This window comes from Lactuca serriola, chromosome 5 (genome assembly GCF_051521515.1).
Source record: "Lactuca serriola cultivar US96UC23 chromosome 5, Lser_US96UC23_V15, whole genome shotgun sequence".
NCBI classification, from domain to species: Eukaryota; Viridiplantae; Streptophyta; class Magnoliopsida; order Asterales; family Asteraceae; genus Lactuca; species Lactuca serriola.
Genome location: NC_136412.1, coordinates 90136265 through 90162471, shown reverse-complemented (window position 1 = coordinate 90162471; position 26207 = coordinate 90136265). Strand labels below are relative to the sequence as shown.

The window sequence follows — 26207 nt, the reverse complement described above, 5'->3', positions numbered from 1 at the left end:
CTCAAATCCAAAAGATATGGTGATATGTTTACACTGGACATCAAACCGATTGTGGGAAAACCAGCTGTGTGTTTACTATCAAAAGCACCCAATGATCTTAGTTGGCTTTGGCATAGAAGATTGTCACATTTGAAATTTCGAAATATAAATAAACTTGTAACTGAAGATTTAGTTCGAGGGTTACCAGTACTAAAATTTGACAATGATTCTTTGTGTGCAGCTTGCGAACAAGGAAAACAACATCGAAAGGGTCATCCAATTGTGATAGATTCAAAAATAGTAGATCCATTGGAACTTCTTCACATTGATCTATGTGGACCATCAACTGTTGCAACAATAAACAAAAAGCGGTATATTTTAGTTGTTGTAGATGATTTCTCTAGATTTACATGGGTGTTTTTTCTCAGGATGAAATCTGAAGTTGCTCAGACGATGATTGATTTTATCAAAAAGATTGAAGTTAGTCTGAAGAAGAATGTGCGGAAAATTAAAAGTGATAATGATTCTGAGTTTAAAAATCAAACTCTTGACAGTTTTCTCACAAGCAAAGGTATTTCGCATAATTTCTCATCACCATATACACCACAACAGAATGGTGTAGTTGAAAGAAGAAATCGATCTCTATGCGAAGCTGCCAGAACCATGTTGACATATGCGAATCTACCTCAATATCTTTGGGCAGAAGTTGTGTCCACAACATGTTTTACTCAAAATCGATCATTCATTCATCGAAGATTTAATGTTACTCCATATGAAATAATCAATAATCGGAAACCTAATGTAAAATTCTTTCATGTTTTTGGTTGCAGGTGCTTTATCATGAATCCAAAAGATAATTTGTCCAAGTTTCAAGTTAAAGCTGATGAAGGCATCTTCTTAGGATATTCGCAGAATTCAGTTGCATACAGAGTGCTCAGCAAACGAACAAGAAAAATTGAAGAAACTTTCAATTTAACATTTGATGATTACTATCTTAAACAAATTGATAGTAAATTTGATAATAAACCAATACTTGTGGATTCAAATACTCTAATTGATAATTCTGAAATCAATGATTTTGATTATGACTTAATTTTTGGAATTCCTGACAGGGCCATTGATGCAGAAAATAATGCTCCTGATAATCAAACATCAGAATCCTCAAAACATACTGATGAATCAACGATAACTTGTGAAAGCACATCAGATGTTCAAAATCTACAAGAACATCAAGTTGAGGGGGAGCCTTCGCAAAATCTACAAGAATATCAAGTTGAGGGGGAGCATTCGCAAAATCGACAAGAATATCAAGATACAGATCCTGTTGAGGGGGAGCATGATGAAACAGAGACAATTAATCTTGATAATAATGAAGAATTTCATGAAGTTAATGATAACTTTTCTGTTGCAGGATCTGAAAATGAAGATATGTTTAAAGATGCACCATTAGAATTTGATCCAAATTTTCCACCACTTGAGAAATGGACACAAAATCATCCAAAAGAACAGGTAATTGGAAATCTACAAGAAGGTGTGTTGACTAGAGCCCAAATTCGTGCAAAAAATGAGGTACTAAATGCAAACCAAGAACTTTTCATGTTTAATGTTTTTATTTCGAAAATAGAGCCAAAAACTGTCAAGAATGCTATGGAACACTCAGATTGGGTTGTTGCTATGCAATCTGAATTGGCAGAATTTGAACGAAACAAGGTTTGGAGATTAGTTTCTAAACCCTCTGATGTTTCAATTGTTGGATTAAAATGGATTTTTAAAAACAAAACCGACAAAGATGGCAATATTATTCGAAATAAAGCAAGACTAGTGGTAAAAGGTTATTCGCAACAAGAAGGCATTGACTATGAAGAAACATTTGCACCTGTTGCAAGACTTGAAGCAGTTCGCATATTTTTAGCCTATGCAGCTCACAAAGACTTTGATGTTTATCAAATGGATGTTAAATGTGCATTCTTAAATGGAAAACTCGAAGAAACAGTGTATGTTGAACAACCACCAGGATTTGTAAACAGTGAGTATCCTGATCATGTGTATGTCCTTGACAAAGCTGTATATGGGTTAAAACAAGCACCAAGGGCCTGGTACGCAACACTTACAAATTTTTTGAAACAATCTAAATTTAAACAAGGATCAGTTGACCCCACTTTATTTCGCAAGAAAGTTGGGTGTCATCTAATGCTTGTTCAAATTTATGTTGATGATATTATATTTGGTTCAACTGATCCAGCATTGTCAATTGAATTTGAAAATTTAATGAAAAGTCAGTTTGAAATGAGCATGATGGGAAAAATTAATAATTTTCTTGGTTTAAATATAAGGCAGAACCGAGACGGAATCTTAATCAATCAAGAAAAATATACGAAGAACTTGCTTGAAAAGTTTGGAATGCTAAATAGCACAAAGCTCAGAGTACCTATGGCAGTAGGAACAAGACTAACTCCTTCGTTAGATGCTCCTGCTGTTGATTTAACACTGTATCGTAGCATGATAGGGTCTTTATTGTACTTAACTGCAAGTAGACCTGATATTATGTTTTCGGTTTGTTGTTGTGCTAGGTTTCAAGCTAATCCAAGAGAGCCTCATTTAACTGCAGTGAAAAATATTTTTCGCTATCTCAAGGGAACTGTTTCTTTAGGACTTTGGTATCCTGTGAAAACAGGATTCTTCATTCAAGCTTTTTCAGATTCCGATCTAGGAGGGTGTACTTTGGACAGAAAAAGTACAACTGGTGGATGTCAACTTTTGGATGGAAAGTTAGTGAGCTGGCAATCAAAGAAACAGACTTGTGTGGCTATATCGACCGCTGAGGCAGAATACATATCTGCGGCTGCTTGCACTTTGCAAATTATTTGGATTCAGAGTCAACTTCGTGATTATGCAATAAACATGAAAAAGATTCCTTTGTATTGTGATTCGCAAAGTGCAATTCGCATTTGTCACAATCCAGTACAACATTCAAAGACAAAACACATTGCTCTTCGATATCATTTTATTAAAGATCATGTGGAAGATGGGAATATTGAAATTCATTTTGTCAAAACAACTGAACAACTTGCTGATATTTTTACAAAACCTCTTGATGAAAAATCATTTGTTCGAATTTTAGCAGGTTTGGGGATGATTAATGCGAATTCAATTTTGTCAACACAAGAGTAAAAGTTTTGTTCAGCAGCTAAGAGTCCAAATCATTCAGAGGTTACTGTTCATTCAGAAGGCTTCGCATGGCTTCGCAACCACAGTTTTTCGCATCTGGCTCATAATCACTATGATAAAGTTTATGCATACTGTTTTAGTTATGAAAAATCGAAAATCCAAAAAGATTTTATTTTTTTGAAAAATTAAAAATCCAAAAAGATTTTATTTTTTTTGTTCTTTAAATTTGAAAAATCAAAAATACAAAAAGATTTTATTTGTTTTGTTCTTTCGTTTTTGAAAAATTCCAAAATCACAAAAATATTTGTTTTATTTGTTCTTTAAACTGTGTGTTGAGAATTTAATACAGGGCTACAATGCGAAGAGGTCATACATTTGTGTTTCTATGGGAATGTATTAAATTTCTTTTACAAACTAGTTAGGATGTCCCTAGAAGCATGCTGCTGTATGTAGACCTCAAGCCTCGAATGATTCTATGTGTGAAAAATGAAAGCCTTGATGAAATTATCTCATGAACATTTCTACCCAACAAGGCTTGTATTCGCATAAATCAACAAGAGCTATCTTACTCTTCTCAAATGAGTTAAGAGTTTTCTGTTTTGTCAACATAATAACAGAGGTACACTTCGCTTCTTAACCAATCTTTTTAAACCAAAATTTTCTTAAAATCCAAATTTTTTTTTGAAAAGATTTGTCCTTGAGGTCTTTGGTAAAACCAATCAAAAACTAGACAAATCACAACTCTGTGTTTAAGATCTAACATCATGAGTCCGTGATGAAAGTGAAACCCAAAAATCATACACCTTTAAGGAATTGACGGGGAACTTTGTTCCATATTTTTACGAAACCTTTGTTTCAGTATCAAAAAAAAAAATTCGAAACTTCAAATCATATTCAATTCGCATGCGTGGTCTTGATCAAATATTTACAACCAAGAATATTTGTTACCCAACAAGATCCAAAACAAATTTTCTCTTGAATATGATTTCAGTGTAAGTTTCATTCGCAAATTCTTGTCATGATAAATAATTTCACAAGCCAACTTGTCACTGACTACACTGGTCAAACAAGTAATTTCATTTACAATTTCTCACCTTATGTTAAGGCTGATATGTAATGAAATTTCAAACCAACCCAAAATGACTTTTAAAAGAAGCCCTTCGAAACTTCTTTACAAGTATTCGATTGTAATTCACGGGAAACTACACAAGCCGTTGATTATCTCTCTTGATAATTCACGAAGCAACCTTTGCCTGGGGTTTACTGCATTCATGTCAAATTAACTTTTTGACATCACTACATTCCAAAATTTCTTGATTTTTATCTTATTTCATTGGCACAATGCACACACGAAATCCTTGAGGTTCTGAGTAAAACCAACTCAGACTGATGATTTCGCAAGTCTGGCATATGACTTCGCTTTAAATCCCAAAAGTGAAAGAGCCTTGCTTCCATGCGAAGGGTTTTACCGGTTCGGATTCTATAACGGATACTTGACAGGCTGTATACTCAAAATGGTTGGTATTCTATCCGCTTTTCGAGGAGATGTGACAGTTACTTTTTGCAGCATAGTACTCTTTTACAGTCATGATCCGAGATTCAAGGTGCCACATCGGATAACATTAAATGCATCCCGCTTTAATTTCAAATCAAATTTTGAGTAACCTATAAAAGGGGGATGAAGAACACTGTGAACGGTTACGCAAACAAGAATTCTCACAACCTTCAAAGCTTTCATCTTGATCCTACACTTCCAATTTCTTTCAAACCCTAACAATGGCAGCCACAAACTCAAACACTGATGAGGTCCTTTCTCAATCCCTTATGAAGATTCAAAGCACAAACTATCAAGTTGATCCCAATGTTTCCACCTATCCAGAAGACTTGAAAATGCTCATCGTGGCTTTGAAACGCTCACCATTATCAACAGCCATGTTCCGATCATTCCCAGTTCCGATGATATGGTTATCTCGTGCTGCATCCACGACTTCCTACAATCACACGGCGGATGTGATTACCTTCAATCTCGTCAACAACAAGAGGGTCAAACTGTCCAAGAACTTGTTCGTGGAGTTCTTGCAGATTCCCAACAACCCACCCTTTGTTAAACCTGTAAACTCCCAGATCATCCACATGTTTAATGAGATGGGCCATCAACCGGAGTTGGAGAAGATTAGTGATTTCCGGAAGTCGGGATTGCCATGTATCTGGAATTTTCTGTTTGGAATTTTCCTACGGTGTCTTACAGGAAGATAAGTCGGCTTAGACAGAGGAAGAGTCGAAGTGTATGCCATGGTAATGGGTATCTACTATGACATCAATGTCGACTATGCAACGCAACTGTGGAAGGAGTTTGTGAAAAGTCTAGAAAATACGAACTCAGAGAAGGGGATATCTTGTGCCAGGTACTGGAGTCTGATCCTGGAGAAAGTATACGAGAAAGAAGCAATTCCGATTGTATCAGATGTCAAAGTTGCTGAGTTTTCGCTTTACCAATTTCCCAAAGTGGTTGAAGATGATGAAGCCATTTTTACCCGTGTAGCTCGCATTCCGGATGCGATGCTTCGCAAAGTATCTATATCTCACAAAGTGTTGGTGAGATATTTGCGAAACATTGATACAACTGATCAGTCAGGTGTATTACCCGAAGTTGCTACTCCGTCGAAGAAGAAGAAGGGGAGCAAGAAACCTGCGAAGGGTTCATCTTCACCAACCGTGCAAGATGAAGTATTGAAGAAAGATGTTTTACCTTCCAAGTTTGGAGTGTTAAAACAGATTCGCAAGGCAGAGGTGAGTAGTAAGGGAGTTACTATTCGCAGCATTCCTTCCCCAGTATCTCCTGGAAAGAAACGCCAAAGGGCAGAAGACGTTGCGAAAAACATGCAACGAACTCTGGGCAAGAAGAGGAAGATGGTGATTCGCAATGAATCATCAGACGAAGAAATTGTCCCAGAAACACCACCCGTCACAACCATGGTAACATTTTCTTTACCAATCTCTCAACCTTTGCAAATTTCCACTACTATTTCTCAAACACAACCACTCGAAATAGTTCTTACCAAGTCAGTTACTGAGGAGGTACCTATTTCGGATATGGTTGTCAACGTATCTGATACGGGGGCACCTATCCCGAGTGTCGCATCCATACTACCAATATCCTTACCTATCACCACATTATCCACCACTTCATCCATATTCGATCATGCCCTTCAGAACCCATTCACCACCCTCTTTCCATCTCAATCACCTGAGAATCCTCCACCTTCGCAACAAATGTCTGATCCAGAAATTGAAGGAGGTGCTTTTGGAGGTGTTCTCAATGACATTTCTTTTGATTCTGATGAAGAAGATATTCGTGATCATATGCTGATGACAGGAAAGTAGTTCAAGATACTGAATCAAAAATTGAAGGCCATTATCCAATCGCAAGCCGATTCTGGGAGAATGTCTTCAATCTCAGCAATGGAGGTGGATGTAATGATCAAAGGAGCTTAGAAACGAATAATGGAGAAAGTCGATCAGTCCGACAAAAATAACGAACTCCGAGTGCAATCACAAGGGCATAATTTTACGTCTGCAGTTAAAGACCTTAAAGCTGCTACAAAAGAAAGACATCTTCTTTTTATCCAAGACGTCAAGAAAGTTCGTGAAGGCGTCAACTTCAAAATTCAGGAGTTGAAGTCTGACCTTGCGAAGGATCTTCAAGATGTGAATACGCGACAAGAAGATCTTCATAAGCAGGTTGTGGAAATTTCTACTCAACTTCTCAAACTCAACAATATTTCTGTTGTTGAAGATCAGAAAGCTGCTACCATGGAGAAGTTTGATCACTTGATCAACTTGGTCACCGAGCTCAAATCAACAGTTTCGCACTCCTCATCTTCGCAAATCCTTACTCCCGAATTCTTGTCTCTAAAGATTAACACTTTAGAACAAGCTATTCAAAAGGCTCTTGCTTCGCCTGTTTTTCAGGGGCGCAAGGGGGAGAGAAAAGTCGAAGCAAAGAAGGTGAAGCCAAAACAGTGGGAAAAGTCATCTCGACTCAACTGGTTGCAACTCTTCCAATTCCTACTAAACCGATTTCTTCAACAACAATAACCACAAAAACAATTTCCAAGGGAATTGTTATTGGAGGAAACGAAGGAGGTTCTAGTTCTCAACCTCAGAAAGATGTAACAGGAAAAGGAAATGGCATCCTGTATGAAAAGTCGAAGGAGGAGATAAAAGCTGATGCTGAGGCTGAACTTGAAAGAATGAGACAAGTCCAGAGCATAATGAGACAACGGGCAAGTGATCCTCCCTCAATGAACAAAGGTGATCCTGCGAAACTTTACTCTTACGAAACGATAGAGTCTAAAGTTGTAGGAAGGGAGATGTATGAGTTCGAGAACAAGCCCAAAAGAAGTTATGACATTGCGAACTCAGATCACTGTCAGCTGGACTTCCCAATTAATGAAATGCTGTTCATCACAGCTCAATACAAGATCAGTGAGAAATTCGATAATCCGGATGACTACACTCACATGAAAATCAGATTTCATGCTGTTCTTGGGAAGAATCCTGATAAAGTCTGGTCCCTGATGAAGATCAAGAAGGTGCTTACGATAAAGAAGGATGTTCTGTTTGAAGACATGCTTCAAAATTTTCGATATTTTGTCATCAGGGCAGACAACAAACAATACGACTTCACTGTTGCTGACTTTCCATTGATGAACTGCAACGATCTTATTCAAGTAGCTCTTATTCTAAAGCACATGGAAGAGAACAAACTCAAAGGCTCAGAAACATATGTTTTTAAAGTCGGATTCGCACATGTGAAGACTTATATCGACAACTACTTCGATTGTCTGGCACTTACTGATGAGGAGTTAGCGAATGTGCTAGGAAGAGAAGTGAATGTTCCATGGGAAGATACTTTGACACAATCAGCTCTGTCGAAGTATGTTGTGGGTGAGATTTGCCTTAAACCATTTGGCATGGTGTTTTCGGGAAGAGACACTAAAGGCAAACCGAAAAAGTTCTTGTTCAAAGCTTCAGAGATTGAAAGATACAATTCTTCGCAATATACGCACTTCATTGTACGTATGAACAATTGCAAGAAAAATAATGAAGGTGACAAGAAGGACTTGAAGAAGGTGATCTCCTGGTATGGAGAAGTGCGAAGAACGATTCACTCTGCAATTCAAAAGCTTTTAAGTTGAATTGTATCGACTGTTTACAAAGGGGGAGAATGTAGATGTTAGTTGTAAAAGTCGAATAGTGTGTCTTGTAATGATTCGCATTTTATATGTTATTTTACTAAGTCAATTTTATATGCGAAGTGTAGCATGCGAAGTTTCAATGTATAGACTTAGTATACTTTTTGTAAGTTCCCTATAAATAGGGACATAGGCTTGAAGTAGACACATGATATCGAAACACAATATCTCTCTTCAGCTTACTTTGTAATCAGTCTAAATAAAACGAGATTTGATTAATATTTACTTCATGTGTTCATCATCTTTTATTATTCAAATCTATTGTTTCGTATCTTAATTCTCGATAACAATTCTCTTCATAAGATTCTATTAAGAATGAGTTGTCATATGGAAAATATGGAATTGTTTCCATATTGGGAGTTGGATATTGAGAATCTATGTCTAGATTAGAAAATTTTATGCAAGAAGGATGTTCAAAGGAATGTACTTTGAATGTGAGACTTCACGTCTATGGAATTGTCTTGTAACAATTTCCAATATAGTACTTTGTAATTTCATTGGCCAAGTCTTGGTGACTTTTGTGCTACGATTTTGCGAAAGGCTCGTTGCATAAAATGTTAGAATCTAACATATTCTAGTAGTGGTAAGAACCTTGTGTTCTAACACTAATGATAAGGATTGGGAATTGTGAAATGAGCATCATTGCAAAAGTTTTTCAATTGATCTATTTCACAAAGTAAGGACCATAGGAAACATAGTGTGCATGCTTTGTGCATGGTACAACTATTGTTGTAATTTGAGTAATAAATTGATTTTCTGAAACAGTAAATGATGAATAATGAGTAATAAATATGGTGTTTAAATAAAAGTGTTTTATTTACTCCCACAAGTTTGGGGCCATATAGGATTATGTATTATTGTTGTGTTTCAGTTTGCATGTTTTGACTTCCAAAATAACTAGGTTATTCGAACCTCCACAGTCGGTCATACGTTGGAAGTAGGTATGAAGGAAGACTACCATGAAGAGTCTGTAGATTGTCTAAAGAGTTTAGACATAGCACAAGTTTGCTACAAGGTTCATCAGTGCTTTGATAAGATTAAAGTATTGGATTAAACCCACGCTCACGTGAATCACTTCATGGATTATATCACGAGTGATTGTGAGTCGATAATATTGTATATTCTTGAAATCGAGACGTGTGAGTTGTTATTTGTTGGTCGGTTGCACATTGATAATAAGTAAACGCACCAGTAACTTGGTGTTATAAAACTTATTGTTGTGTGTGATTCGATCAGTGAATGCAAGCGAGCATTTATGTCGAAGTTTATCTATTCCTTTTACCCAAAGTGGGATACAAGCGATATATATGGGCCCCTCGATGATTTAGTGATGACACCTAAGCACTTGGCCAAGCCGGGACTAAGTTGATGTGTTCAATTGTAGTCTATTGTCAGTCGTCATAAATTGGAATTCGGGAAACAGTATAGAGAGAATGATCGAAATTCATGTCTTGTGTCTATACGATATCTTGAGAATGGAGGAATATATGATCCCTTATCTAAAGGACACGCGCATCTGATAAGGTCAGAGTTGACAGCGGCTTATGAAAGCTACGATTGCTAATCAGGTTCTGAAGTCACACGGAAAATAGTTATTAGACTTATCCAAGTGGGAGACTGTTGGATTAGTGTCTAAGTCCATAACTATTTTGGTATGTACTTGACCCGATTATGAGCATGGTCCTTTTGGGTTGCCTTCACCATAACAATATGTAAGATGAAGTAAGGAGTGAAAGGTTTAATTATGATTTATTAATATATTATAAAAATAATATATTAAAGGAGAAATCATAATGTTTAATTAATATTAGTCAAGAATTAATTAAGAATTAATTTTGTGGCTAAAAGAGATTAATTGAACTTAGGGGGACTGGAGTTGTAATTATAAGATAATTACAATTGGGCTATAGATTACCTAATAATATATAGGTTGGACGAATTCTATGGTAAGCCCATAAGGAATTCGTCCAAGGGATATGTTAAAGGAGTTCATGGACTGCTTAGGGCCTAAGCAGTCAGATTAGGGTTTCCTAGTTGCAAACCCTAATAGCCTACATGTATATAAAGGGCCCCTATGCCCCAAAAATGTGGCTAAGAGTTCCTTTAGGGTTTCCACCCGTTTTTGGTGCCTCCTCCCTCCTCCCTCTTCATCCAAGTTGCTTAGTGGTGTATGTGACTCCATTAGAGGTGCAGCACTTGAGGCACTAAGCTTTCTGAAGCCAATGAATGATTGTTATTGCTATATAACAATCAAATGTTAGATATAAACCCTATTTTATGTTAATATGATTAATTGTATGCTAGATCTAGGGTTTATAACTTTGGATATTTAATTGCATGTTCATTAGAGAAACTAGATCCAAAAGCTATTAGGGTTTGCATGTACACCATAGGAATGATGTATTGCTTGAAATCCATCATATATATATATATATATATATATATATATATATATATATATATATATATTAACCCATTAAGTTTTCTAAAGATTAAGTGTATTATGTTAAGAAAACACAATCTTAGTCGATTAGATTATGAGGTTCAGTAATGACTTGACTTTACAACCCTCCAAGATGATTTTATAACTCCAAAAGAACAATGGTATCATATATATGCCACACCATTTTTTTACCTGTGAAATCGGATAAAAAGAGATTAATACCTTTTTTAATAGGTCAATATGGACTTTATGTCTCTATAGTACCAAAAATTAACACTAGAGACCCTTTAAACCATAAAAGAAAAGTTTGTTGGGCTTCAATGAAGTTATAAACATAATAAGTCAAAATTAAAGAACATATCAACATTCAACTTATATATTAGTTTTCAACAAAAAAAACATAAATTAAGGGATTCTTCACTGACGAAAGACTTTTGATAATAAACACACCCCTAACATATTTTACATTAATCGACGTTGAAAAGTAATCATATTCCTGGGTTTATTTATTTGAAGGTATATTTTATGTTGCACACAAACCGATCTATCATTTAAAATGTATTATTAGAGATGACAAATGATTTTTTAACCTTTTCAGCGTCAGTTGGCACTTTGACGTTGGATGCTAATCCGACGGCTTCAAGACATCGTATCACGTACCAAGTAACATCGATTTGCCACCACTCTAATCCATATCGAGCTGAATACTCAAATGCATGATGATTGTTATGCCATCCTTCTCCGAACAACAACACTCCTAACCACCTTCACAAAATTTGGACAATCGTTTTTGTTAGATTCTAGTATAATTAGCTCATTCGTATACTTACACACATACCAATTGTTTTTTGAGAGATCACCAGTATTCCAAGCTTGGTTTCCCCAAATATGGCCAACAGAGTTCACGAGGGACGTGATGTGGTAAACCCATACGATCCTAACACCCTACATATAACACACACACACACACACACATATATATATATATATATATATATATATATATATATATATATATATATATATATATATATATATATATATATATAATGGAGAATACATAATTAAGGAAACAACTATCAGAACCAATGAAAACATGACAACACATCACATATATATTTATGGGTAAATTACATCAATCGTCTTTTGTACATGTGTCAAAACGCACATTTAATTTCTATTTTGAGAAATTAATTCGGACCGTCCTTGGGTTGTTTTTTATTGCACGCTTTGTCCATATTGACATGCAATGACTGTTTTACCCTTAATAATTTATTTTTTCATTTTATTTTATTACTTTATCAATTTTAAATTAAAAACAAACATAAAACAAAGGAAACAAATATCCCCACCCCTTCCCTTCAATTTCCCCAACTCCATATTTAACACATACTTAATAGTAAGTTTCAAGAAATGACATGTGTCCTTTTAAACCGTTTGTGGAATGGGGTGTTTAATATTATCATTTAACATCTAGATATGTAATTTTGACCAAATCATAAGGATAATTTTAGTAATTCAAAAAGAAATAGATATGTGTTATTTTATGACCGATAGTTAACACTTAATTGCATTTTTTGACTGTTAGGTCTTAGAAAAGGAAAAAACCTTATTATGTTTTTTTACCGATTGATTTATTTTAAAAAATGGAACTTACAAAAAATCGGCCGTTGGCTAATAGGAACAACAGAGAGAACACGAGATAGGCTACCTACGCTCCTTTTGCTTTCACCCTAATGGACGATGATATGGGATGTAACGCATCCAACGGTTTGGTAAACCTCACTCACGAACACAACACTCTGGGTGCCGTTTAGGATAGAAGAATATAAGGTGCAATTACCTTATCTTGCGTTCTCTCTCTTGTTCCTATTGGCCAATGATTTTTTTTTTTTAAATTTTCATTTATTATTTTTTTTGAAATATATTAAACGGTAAAAAATGGAAATAGTTTTTTTTTAAGGTCTAACGGTCAAAAATTGTAATATATATATATATATATATATATATATATATATATATATATATATATATATATCATACTGTATTATAAAGGAAATATTTTTCCTTTCACCACATTCATTTGAAACTCCTATGACTTTTCAATTTCTTTCTAATAATAATTATAAGTTGATTAATTAGGTTAAATAAATATCAAACGTAAAGTGTAATCACATATAAACTAAATTTCAATATTAAAATAATATATTTACATCTACTTATTAAGTGATTTTTTAACTGTTAACATATTATACTTAATTTATTAGTTTTAATATATTGTTGCATGTAAACCATTATCATTTTAAAGATACAATTTTGGAACAATTTGTATAAAATAATTAAATTATTAATTTGAATATAACATTACAGGATCAACTTAAATATAAATTTTAGTTTAACTTAAACAAGCCAAATAATATTTTGTAAATAGTTAAAAGTGATTAATTGTAGTGTTTTTCTAATAAGGATTATAAGTTGGTTAATAAGGTTAAAGAAATATCAAACCTAAAGTGTAATCATAAATATACTAAATTTTAATTTTAAAATAATATATTTACTTCTACTTATAAAGTTATGTCTTTAACTTTTAACACATTATACTTAATTTATTAGATTTAATATGTTGTTGTATGTAAACCATTATCAGTTTAAAGATACAACTTTTGAACAGTTTGGACAAAATACTTAAATTGTTATTTTAAATATAACATTACAATGTCAACTTAAATATAAATTTCAGCTCCACTTAAAAAACCAAAGAATATTTTGTAAATAGTTAAAAGTTATAAATTTTAGTGATAAATGCAAAAACTAAATTGTAATCTCACTTTAAATAAACATTTCCTAAAGATATTTTTATAATCGTTTAAAGTTTTCAAATAAGTAGCTTAAAATAACTTACAATAAAAATAGTTAAAAATAATTCTATATAAATGATTATATTGTTACCTTTAAAATCGAAAAACAATGTTTGATGTTTTAAATAATTATAATGATAAAAATTAAAACATTAAGCAAATAAAAATTTTCAAGTTAATTAACAATAATAACAACTATAAATAACATTAAATAATATATTATATTTAATTTTATTCATGTATAACTCACTGGTAGAAGTCATTCAAACGATTGAGATTATGCAGTTATAATAGATGTATATATTATCATATAATTCAAAATAATCAATACATTATATCAATTTAATATACGATTTATTATATCAAATTTAACAATAACGTTATTGCTATATTAAAAAAAACATATATTTGTAAAGATTTCAACTATATAGGTGTTTCTGCGCAACGCGCAGACATTCGCCTACTATATCTTATAAAACTAGCATTTTTTTTTCTTTCACTACATTCATTTGAAACTCCCATGCATTTTTCCTTTCACCACATTCATTTGAAACTCCCATGACTTTTCATTTTCTTCCTAAAAAAGGTTCTGAATTGGTTAATAAGATTAAATAAATATCAACATAAAGTGTAATCATATACAAACTAAATTTCAATATTAAAAGAATATATTTACTTCTACTTATAAAGTTATGTTTTTTTTAACTTTTAACATATTATACTTAATTTATTAGTTTTAATATATTGTTGGGTGTAAACCATTATCATTTTTAAGCTACAACTTTTGAGCAATTTGTATAAATTACTTAAATTATAAATTTAAATATAACATTACAAGATCTACTTAAATATAAATTTTAGTTTAACTTAAATAACCCAAATAGTATTTTGTAAATAGTTAAAACTAATAAATTGTAGTGTCTTTCTAATAATGATTATAATTTGGTTAAAAAGGTTAAATAAATATCAAACTTAAAGTGTACTCATAAATAAACTTAATTTCAATATTAAAATAACATCTTAATTTATTAGATTAAGATGTTGTTATATGTAAACCATTATTAATTTAAAGTTATGACTTTTGAACAGTTTGGACAATATACTTAAATCGTTAATTTATAATATAACATTACAGTGTCAAATTAAATCTAAATTTCAGTTCCACTTAAAAAACCCAATGAATATTTATTGAATAGTTAAAAGTGATAAATTGTAGTGCTAAATGCAAAAACTGAATTATAATCTCAATTTAACTAAAATATTTCCTAAAAATATTTGTATAATCGTTAAAAGTTTTCAAATAAGTAGCTTAAAGTAATTTAAAATAACAATAGTTAAATATAATTCTATATAAATGATTATATTGTTACCTCTAAAATTAAAAAACAATGTATGATGTTTTAAATAATTATAATGATAGAAATTAAAACGTTAAACAAATAAATTTTAAAAAATTAATTAATAATAACAACAACTATAAATAACATTAAACCATATATTATATTTAATTTTATTAATGAGTAACTCGCAGGTAGAAACCATTCAAACGGTTGAGATTATACAGTTATAATATATGTATATATTATCATATAATTCAAAATAATCAATATATTATATCAATTTAGTATACGAATTGGTATATCAAATTTAACGACAACGTTATTGTTATATTTAAAAACAACATATATTTGTAATAATTTCAATTATATAGGTATTTCTGTGCAACACGTGGACATTCGCCTAGTGTATATATATATATATATATATATATATATAGAGAGAGAGAGAGAGAGAGAGAGAGAGAGAGAGAGAGGTTCAAAAGTGGATTGACAAATATTATGTAGATTTAGGGACTAAAATGAGCCAAACATTTTAAAAACCAAATAAAATATATATTAGTATTTTTTTTAATTAATAATGTTAATTACCTAATTCCCTTATTATTCTCCTATAACTAAGACTAGTTACCTTAATTTTATTAATTTTATCAATAGTCATATTTATCTTTGTTTTCTCTCTTTCTTTAATCGCCGACTATCAATGCCATCACCACATCATTTGACGAACATGTTCCGTTTTTGCATTGATCGATTATCAAACCTTGGTGCCATTTTTGCCTTTTCATGATATTTAATTTTTGTAAGTATTTTTTTTCTTCCAATTGCTGCCAAAAAATAAAAAATACATATTATATGTATTTTTGTTTTTGATTATACTACGTATGTGAGATATGAAAAAGAGGAATTAAAAAACCTTTATTTTTCATTTTTTGGTATAAGATTAACCAAAACATTTAAAATAAAATTAGAATAAACAATTTTTTTATGCAATCGACTAACTTTCTATTGGTTTTCTATAATTTTATAGCCCTAGTTAGCTGCAGCTATTTTTTTCTGTTAGAATTCTCTTAACAACTATTATTTTATTTCAAAGAAAAAATGATCAAATTGATTCTATAAACCATCAAAGAAATCAACTTTATTATGAAGAAAGACCCAATTTATTTTGCTAAGCATTTTACATTAATATATTATATATTCTTTAAGAATACCTCACATTCTTTTAAAGAATACATCATATTTTGTAAGAATATTACATATTCTTTAAGAATACTAGTATTTTTTGTTGTAAATTTCAAATAAGAATGGTTTGATTCTTTCATTATTTCTCTGTAGTTGTAATTATTCATCATCTGTTTTCGTTTCATCGAGTGAAGAGTTTTTTTTATAGGAATTGTTTAAAATTTAGAAAATTCTTCTTGTGTTGTTAAAATTATTTTAAAAATACATTTTATTTTAAAGAATATTTATAAACATTCTTTAAGAATGCTCTTGATTAAGAATTCTGATTTTGGAGGGGACATACATTGGAAAAAATGTTGGCTCTACCTTTTATAAAATTATAAATTTTGAATTTTGCATGGTTCATGGATTTTAATTTTTGAAAGAGTATATAAGTGTTTTTTTAAGTATTATAGATAATAATTAATATAATTAACTTGATTTGAATAAATTTCATAAATGTATGGATTTGACTAATTACCTGCCTAAAATCAAGATATACAAAAATTCCATATTATTTGAAAATGATTGGTCTAGAATTGTCTCTACGTCCATACAATAGATGTCATCCACATTATAACCTAAACCCCTCTCTCTCTCTCTCTCTCTCTCTCTCTATATATATATATATATATATATATATATATAGACACACACACACACACACACCAATTTACAACCCTATAAATATTGAACACCCTAATCCCTATGGTGTTTTTACATTCTATAGTAGGGGGTTTAATAGTCCAAAGAAAAGTAGTAGGATGAGGCGAAACAAGAAGCCATTAATTGCATATGCTGAAAAATCGAAAAATATGTTGATTTGTGTTGAGGGAGTGGAACGCCTCTTCTGGGGCGTGTCGTGCCTCCCACCCTGTGCGATAAACGTGTTTTTTTAAGGTTTTGAAGCTATTTAAGGTGCATTAACTCCAATGGTTTGTCATTCCTCAGCCTCCATTAACCCTAGAACATCCATTGAGAAACCCTAACCTCCCTTTGAAGGTTTGAGCTTATCCTCTTTCTTCTCATCTATTTTGGCGTGTTTTAGTGGTTCTAGAGTGAAGTATTCTTGCAAGATTGATAATTCAAGATTTTAAAATGAATAAATTAACCCTCGTCCATCTTCTTAACCTTGAGATGTCTTATAGATTCAGGCTTTATTGGTTTTCACCTTTTGATCAATGAGTATTTGGAGTTTTAGTGCTTTAATGATGTTTTGGCTCCTTTGATGGTTTGATCTATGGAGTTTGGATAACTCCATGATCTAAGTGCAACAATCAACTTCAGATATGAGGTTTAAATAGATTAGAGAGTTCATGCAAGAGCGCTCTTTACTCAATGCTTGAAGAAAAATGGGATCTTGGACTTTTTGGAATCCATGGTTTTAAATATAGTTGGTTTGGGGTGTTCTAATAAATAAAGTTGGAAAATTTATCCATTAAGACACCATTTGGATCCAAATTTGAGAGTTTGAAAGAATGGACTTAAGAGATTAATTCAACAATTAAGTGTTGGATCAGGAGGGACGCGAACCGCTTTTTGAGTTTTCTTAAGTCCTTTCCATTTAAGGTCAAATACCAACTATTTTTTTCTGGAGTGGGGGCGGGGTGCCCAGGTCGTGTCACTTCCATTGATGAGTAGGTTGGCTTTTTCACTTTTGACTATATTTGGGTTATAGAATGAGGTTTGACATGTATTTTATACTTATGTGGTTCATGTGTGACAACCCGAATATTTCATATATATAATTTCTACAGTCAAACACTTCATTTTGAAGTCAAATTCATTTCCGCCATCCTTTAGCAAATTTAAAATCCATTTTAGTATTTCGAGCTTTTCACACTTAATGATCAAGTCTTAGAAAATAACCACTAAAGCCCTAACACCAAAAATCATGTCATAAACCTCATAAGATAGAGTTTTCGGGCGGTAAACTCGGGCGGTAAACTCTGGGGCAGTAAACTCACCTTATATAAGGGTGAGTGAACCTCATTCATACTCTTTCCACTCTCTCTTTACCCTCTTTCTACAAGTTGACTTTGATCCAAAAATGCCCTTTTCGAGCTCCAAAATCGTAAGTAATCCTTCCTAGCTTATTGTTTAACTTGGTATGCATGCAAATCCGTGTTTAAATCATCCAAAACCCTCAAAATCATGTGTTTACGGCCAAGGAACACTCCAAAACCGTAAACACCCATAAGTGGGGTTTTGAAACCCCAAAACCCTTCCAAATCCTTTCTAGTGCTTAGCTATGACTTAAGGACTCGCATGTATGAGCTTAGAACCCCAAAATCATATAATTAGGGGAGTAAACATGAGTTTACGGCCCAAGAACATTCTTGGACCGTAAAAACCTCTTGATAGGCCGTTAACACCTTTTTAAGGTGTTAAATTGCCCTTAAACACCTCCTATGGCTTGGATTAATGTCTAGAATCAACCACCATCTAAGTAGGGACCTTAAACATCAAAGAAACCAAGACCTTAAGAGATTACGAACGTAAACCCCCCAAGGATTGGTCCCTTGGCCGTAAACTCCCTTAAGAAGGTCAAATGGTGCCCTAACTTCCCTCCATGGCTTGTATAATGGAATAGAAACATGTGTGTTTAACCTAGAACCATCAAAACATGAAGTGAAGGGACAAGTAAGAGTTTACGGTCGTAAACACTATGTTTACAGCTGTGAACTCCCCTAAATGGTCCAATTGAAGCCCTAGTCTCTCCCTATGCCCTTGAATCAACTCTAGAACCTTCCCTTGTGCAATATAAGACCATTGAACATCCAAAAACACTCCACCCATGAGTTTACGGTTGTAAACTCATGGAGATATGGTCTTTGGGCCGAAATCTCCCCTAAAGGGTTTACTCTTGAAAAGCAAACTCCCTATCTAAGCCATACACTCCTTTATTGCAACCCAATAACCTCCTAGCACTTGACCAAAGTGTTTTTTTGCACATTAGGATGTTTGTACGTGTTTAATTAGTGTTATAATCACTAATTATATGTAAACATATGTCTTCATATGTTACTAGGGTCATTAAGTGTGTTCAAGTCTTCACTTGACACCAAACACTCAACTGACACTTCCATCCGATCCACTCGCTACAGGTGAGTTCATACCCCTAAATCAACCTTTTAAATGATTTTAACTGTTTTATGGGGGGGGGGGGGGGGGGAATACAAGTTGAACTATACAGTTCTTAGACAAATCACATGTGATTAATAACTGTATAGCAAAATAGATTTTTGCATGTTAAACTGCTTTATCCAGCTTAAGATTTCCAAATCATGTTTTCGAATCTTGTTAAAGTATGAATATACCTTTTTAGATAATTAAAGGTTATCCAAAGTTTTTCAAAGCTTGTTTACTAAAGAGACATGAAGTCGTAATTTCTTGTTAAGGGGTTTCCAAAGGTTTTCTTCACTTAAACTGTTTTATCAAATCTTTTTCAAAAGCTTGTTTTATAAACTGATATCGAGTCATAAATTCTTTTTTATAAAGTTTTCCAAAAGTATTACCCAAGTTTTTGTTATGCTTTTATTTTGTTAAATGCATGCCCATATGTGTATAGTTATATAAGTAATGTTTAAAGGACTTAGGAAGGCTAACTTGCTTTGATTCCTTTTCCTTGTTTGGATTTGGCTTCGGGGTATCGGTTATCCGTCCGAAGGTTGTTTAAATATTAGTTATATATCATGTATACAACTATGGACATAAAAGCTCTCTCAGCCAGTTCATCGCCTTTGGGTAGTAAAGGCATCCTTCCATTATTCATGTTTCTAGAACCCTAGTAAATATTATAGGAATAGTTAGGAGATTCTATTTACCCTCTCTTTCTCTCTCTCTCTCTCTCTCTCTCTATATATATATATATATATATATATATATATATATATATATATATTCTATCTATCTATCTATCTCTCTAGTACGAAGAATCACTCAGGAATCAGTTCATTCTTGAATCTATACTAATATTATAATACTTTAGATAGAATGTGATACACTATTTCCCTCTACGACGCTTCATAGCGCCATCTCCGTGTAACCAAAGTCTCCGAGAAGGAGAGCGAACATCATGTGTATAGATCTATACGGGACCGACACTCCCACACCTTGACTGCTAGCTACAGTCCGCGCCGGTAAGGCCCATGGGTGACATAATGTCACTACCTCTACGCGTGACCTGGAGGGTCATCGGATACTCTATCGTCAATCAGCATGGTTACATATGAGTTCACATTCACCTTTTGTTTTAGACTTTGCTAGCTGTATCGTTCATCTGATACTGTCTGGAGTCTGTGCTTTTTGTGTTAGACTGAGCCAGGCGTATTATTCATTCGGTACTCTCCTGGAGTCTATGTATTCTTTTGCTTTAGTCAACAGTATTACTGCTGAGGTATATGTTATTTTCCCTTAGTATTTTTACTTGTGATTTTCTCATAATTCCTTTAAAAGTCCAAGCTGTATTTTGGTAATGATAGTATTTTGGGGAAAATTAATCCTTAAAACCTAAATCTATCGGGTCTTGGTAGAAAACTGCTTTTATTTAGAAAATATAGGATTTTCTGGGAAAAACGCTAATACACCGTAGATTCTAGACTACTATCTTTCATAAAGTTATTTTTGAATTAAAATGCGTATTTATACAAATGACACTAAATACTTATGAACTCACTAGCATTATAAAAATGTTGATACTCGCTTTCAAAATAACTTGTATTCTCAGGTCATCGATAGACAAGTACATCCCGAGAGCTTTTGTGAAGTCAGCCTAGTACCAAGTTGCATCTATATTATTCCTTGTATTACTTTGATGTTGCTATGAAATGTAACCTATGTAAAATTATTACTATTAATGCAATGGTTGTTGTACTTTGATTACTATACTGCATATGTTGTGATACTTGACATGACGTCATCCACCCCAGAACGTTTCCGCCGTTCCGGTTTTGGGGTGTGACATCATGGGACCGACCTTTGTGAATATTCGCATGCCGATGGGATTTTTGGACTCTATTGAGGTGAGTTTTCTCACTATACTATATATTGTAGCATATATTCTCTATAAGATAGGATGTGTTTATACTATAGTATTCCGTTAGACATGATTACTAGAGAGTTAGTTATATGTGGTGTTGGATTGTCTGTGTATCTATTTGATATATATATATATATATATATATATATATATATATATATATATATATATATATTTATATTTATATAGAGTTGAGGGCGGTCCAAATTTATTTTGAAGGCCAAAAGGGGTGGACCAACTCTGTACTGAAGGCCATGGCGAACTAGCTTTGTGCTAAAGGCCAAAGGTGCAGACCGACTTTATGCTGAAGGCATGGGCGAATCAGCTTTGTGCTGAAGGCGATTATTGTATGTATCATTATATACTTATAAAACTAGCATTTTTCCTTTCACCACATTCATTTGAAACTCCCATTCATTTTTCCTTTCACCACATTCATTTGAAACTTCCATGACTTTTCAATTTCTTTCTAATAATGATTATAAGTTGGTTAATAAGGTTAAATAAATATAACAAGGTTAAATAAATATAACCTAAAGTGTAATCATATATAAACTAAATTTCAATATTAAAAGAATATATTTTCTTCTACTTATAAAGTTATGTTTTTAACTTTTAACATATTATACTTAATTTATTAGGTCTAATATGTTGTTGTATGTAAACCATTATCATTTTAAAACTATAACTTTTGAACAATTTGTATAAAATACTGCAATTGTTAATTTAAATATAACCTTATATAATCAACTTAAATATAAATTTTAGTTCAACTTAAACAGCTTAAAGAATATTTTGTAAATAGTTAAAAGTCATAAATTATAGTGTGTCTCTAATAATGATTATAAGTTGGTTAATAAGGTTAAATAAGTATCAAACCTAATGTGTAATCATAAATAAACTAAATTTTAGTATTAAAATAATATTTTTATTTCTACTTATAAAGTTATGTCTTTAACTTTTAACATATTATATTTAATTTATTAGAATTAATATGTTGTTGTATGTAAACCATTATCATTTTAAAGCTACAACTTTTGAACAGTTTTGACAAAATACTTAAATTGTTAATTTAAATATAACATTACAGGGTCAACTTCAATATAAATTTCAGTTCCACTTAAAAAACCAAAAGAATATTTTGTGAATAGTTAAAAATGATCAATTGTGCTAAATGCAAAAATTAAATTGTAATATCAATTTAACTAAAATATTTCCTAAAGATATTTTTATAATCGTTAAAAGTTTTCAAATAATTAGCTTAAAATAACTTACAATGACAATAGTTAAAAATAACTATATATATATATATATATATATATATATATATATATATATATATATATATATATATATATGTATGTATATGTTACCTTTAAAAACAAAAAAAAATTGTTTGATGTATTAAATAATTACAGTGATAGAAATTAAAATGTTAAGCAAATAAATTTTAAAAAATTAATTAATAATAACTAGAACTATAAATAACATTAAACTATATATATTATATTTTATTTTATTCATGAGTAACATGCGAGTAGATGTCATTCAAAAGATTGAGATTATGCAGTTTTAATAGATGTATATATTATCATATAATTCAAAATAGACTAAATTACATGAATGGTCCCTATGATTTAGAGTAATTTGCGTGTTTGGTCCCTGACTTATTTTTTTAACTCGTAAGGTTCCTACTATTTGTTTTTGTTACGCACTTGGTCCTGTCTTACCTAAAAAGACTATTTTTTTCCTTCATTTTCTAATTTATTTAAATAAACACACGTCAACCTCACCCATTCACCTTACCTTACCTACCCCATAATTTTTCCTTATTTAAATAATAGTCTTTTTAGGTAAGACAAAGACCAAACACGTAACAAAAACAATTAGTATGGGCAAAGTGTGTAACAAAAACAAATAGTAGGGACCTTCAAAGTTAAAAAGATAAGTTAGGGACCAAGCACGCAAATCATGCCAAACCATAGGGACCATTCGTTTAATTTACTCTTCAAAATAATCAATATATTATATCTTCTTAGTATATGAATTATTATATCAAATTTAACAATAACATTATTGTTATATTTAAAAAAAAACATGTAAAGATTTCAGTTATATAAATGTTTCTGCGCAACGCGCGGGCATTCGTCTAGTTCTATGTATATTGTGGTGTGTGATATTTTGGGTCATTCATTAAGCTTTGTGCTTACAGTTGTCGATTAAATGTTTCAGGTACTTATGAGGATCGTGGGAAGAAGAAGGCGTGACTGTGCACATACGTTAGCAAATTATGTTTTGAAATTTCGTATTGTTTTCTTTTAATACTCTGATTTTGGAATTGGGTTTATGAGCAATGATTTTATTTAGATTATCACTTATTAAAATGGTTTTTTTTATCTTATTTTAATGAAAATTATTCTGAAAATCAGGACATTACAAAATACCCATTCTAATCCACTATTAAAATCACATCATTATCTACCATTTCATCTCTATTTCTTTCATTTTAACAACACAAATTAATACAAACACCCAACCCTAAATATATGGTAGAATAAATCCTTGTCTTTCTAGTTCAACCACGCAAACCGGAAACATTTTCATTTTCGATGTGTCTATCCTGGTTAATCATCCCTAAATTGATGCCCCCATTCAATCCCCCCTCAACAATACATGAAACTCAACCCCTTCACCCTCCACCCCCAAAGGAAAAGAATCAATGGAAAAAAAAAACAAAGGGAAAGCATAAAGGGTGGACTCCGACAGAAGAGTTAATGTTGACACAATATTGGGTTGACTTTTCATAGGATTCACAGCTAGGAAATGCAATCAATTGAGGATTTATGGCTATGCATTACTAAAAGATTTCGCAAGGAATTGGATATTGGTGATGACTAACATACTAAACACCAACTAAATTTAAAGTTTTGAGAAACTTTAAAGTGTGTTTCGAAGATGAACAAATTATACAACAACCTAAAAACCAAAGGAGAAACGGTCAAGATGTTGATAAAATTTTACAAGAGGTTTTGCATTTGTATCACGAGGAAACGATAAATGTGTTTCGTTATACACACACTAATATCGGTTCATGGCAACCCTATTTTTTTAGCGTCCTATTTGAGCATGTGTAGGTGGTTTTTATCAAACAAATGTATCTTTTTGTATCGAATAATTTAGTACATAAAATGATAAAAGACATAAGTTCATATAAATCATGTATTCAAATGAAATAAATGAGAAATCAATATGTAATTAGAATCTAAGAAATAAATGCAAATAAAGATATCATACCATGCCCCAAACGAGGTATGCAAATCCACCCCAAGCATACAAGAGAACACCACATCCAAGTGAATGACACATGTATGTTTTTTGTAAAAACCTGTAGAACGTCTGTTTTTTTAAATCTTCCACATTTTTACGTTCTGAATACTGCATTAAGACAACCAATATAATATTGTTTTAGGATGTTTTGTATTCTTTTCGCATAAGATTCAAATAAAAACTATTGCAACAATATATTTTTTAATCATAAATTACAATTTTAATTAAAGAATATCATGATACCTTTTCAACTATGTAACCATTGTCGAAAAACCAACCGGCATAACTAAACAAAAACCCGTTTATTGGTGAATGTGTATCATTATCCGAATCCACATATTTGTGATGGTATCTATGGATGCTCACCCAAAATATTGGATCTCCCTATGTGAAAATAAAATAAAATAAAATATAAATAGAGTATTATTTGGTATGATGAAATAAAAAATGAATCCATTGTGATTTATTTTATTGGAAAAAGAATATGATACCTGTTTTTTCTCATACAATCATGGAATATAATGAAAAGCTTGTAATATAATTTATTTTTATTTATATAATTATTAATGACAGAGCTTTATTTATAAATTTCATGATTTTATATATTTTCAATTTTCTTTTCTCAAAATAACTACAAAATATATTTTTGATTGTGATCATATATAGATTTGAGCGAGTAGTTATTGTGCTTCTTACTTTATTTTTTAAATAAATAGCGAGTTAGCTATTCTTACGTCATATAAAAATTTAATTACATCAAATGATCACCAATATCATTATCTTGTTTATTCGTTCAATCCTCAATATATTTTGTACAACTAAAACCACTCTTAATCAGTTTAAGCAAAATTAAATTTCTGATGAAGCTAAATACAAACCTGACATGCTAGGACCCCAAAATAAGCAAACGTGTACTCGAGCCATTTGGGAAGTTTCAAACTATGGTGAGACAAAAGTCGATGGTAAGAGAGTGTTATGCCTAACATTCCTGTTAGCAAGTAACCAACGAATGCAACCCAAAAAGCATCCCAAGTGAATGAAAATGGTGCAAAGAGGGCAAGTAAATGGAAAAAAGTAAACCATGATGCCGCTTGGATGTCTATTGTTTGCCATTTTCGACCCGAAAAATAGTTCCTAGTTCCTGTGACCACCACATTGGAAAACGGTATTTTCTGATGATCTGATTGGTTTCTACCATGAGAGTCGGAGAGTGGCACCAATAAGTTTGTCATATTTTTCAATTGTGGAAAGTAGTTTGTGTTTTTCTTTTGGTATGTAGGTATAAATAACTAATATTTAGAGATAAATATCTCCACCTAACTACTTCTAAAAGAAAATAAAAAAAATAAAAATAAAAATCTCTAACCCTTTAAATTTAAATGTTAATTATCATCGTTTTTTCAATTAAATGACATATTTTTATGTCCTTGTATCGTTACTTTCTTTTGGTATTTAAAAAAACATAATATTTTCTTGAAATTTCACATTTGATGTGCGGCTTTTGGACATGTTATTGAAAGTTCAGAATATATTTTTTTTACTTTGTAGGCAATATTTAGTCTGGAATCTAAA

The 26207-nt window shown here is 31.9% G+C and overlaps 1 protein-coding gene across 2 annotated transcripts; it reads right to left on the bottom strand.

The window, feature by feature from the left end:
• Nucleotides 1-11196: 11196 nt before the first annotated feature.
• On the bottom strand, nt 11197-25876 carry LOC145052755 (palmitoyl-monogalactosyldiacylglycerol delta-7 desaturase, chloroplastic-like). 2 transcript variants are annotated; one of them, XM_079000625.1, is made up of 6 exons: nt 25716-25876; nt 25514-25574; nt 24879-25019; nt 24603-24743; nt 11687-11793; nt 11197-11613 (listed from the first exon to the last, which is right to left on the bottom strand). In XM_079000625.1, the coding sequence occupies exons 1-6, from the start codon at nt 25865-25867 to the stop codon at nt 11400-11402; spliced, it is 816 nt and encodes a 271-aa protein (XP_078856751.1). In that variant the 5' UTR covers nt 25868-25876; the 3' UTR covers nt 11197-11399. The 2 variants fall into 2 exon arrangements, with proteins under 2 accessions (XP_078856751.1, XP_078856750.1); XM_079000624.1 differs by having other exon boundaries at nt 25514-25876.
• Between the last annotated feature and the right edge of the window lie 331 nt (nt 25877-26207).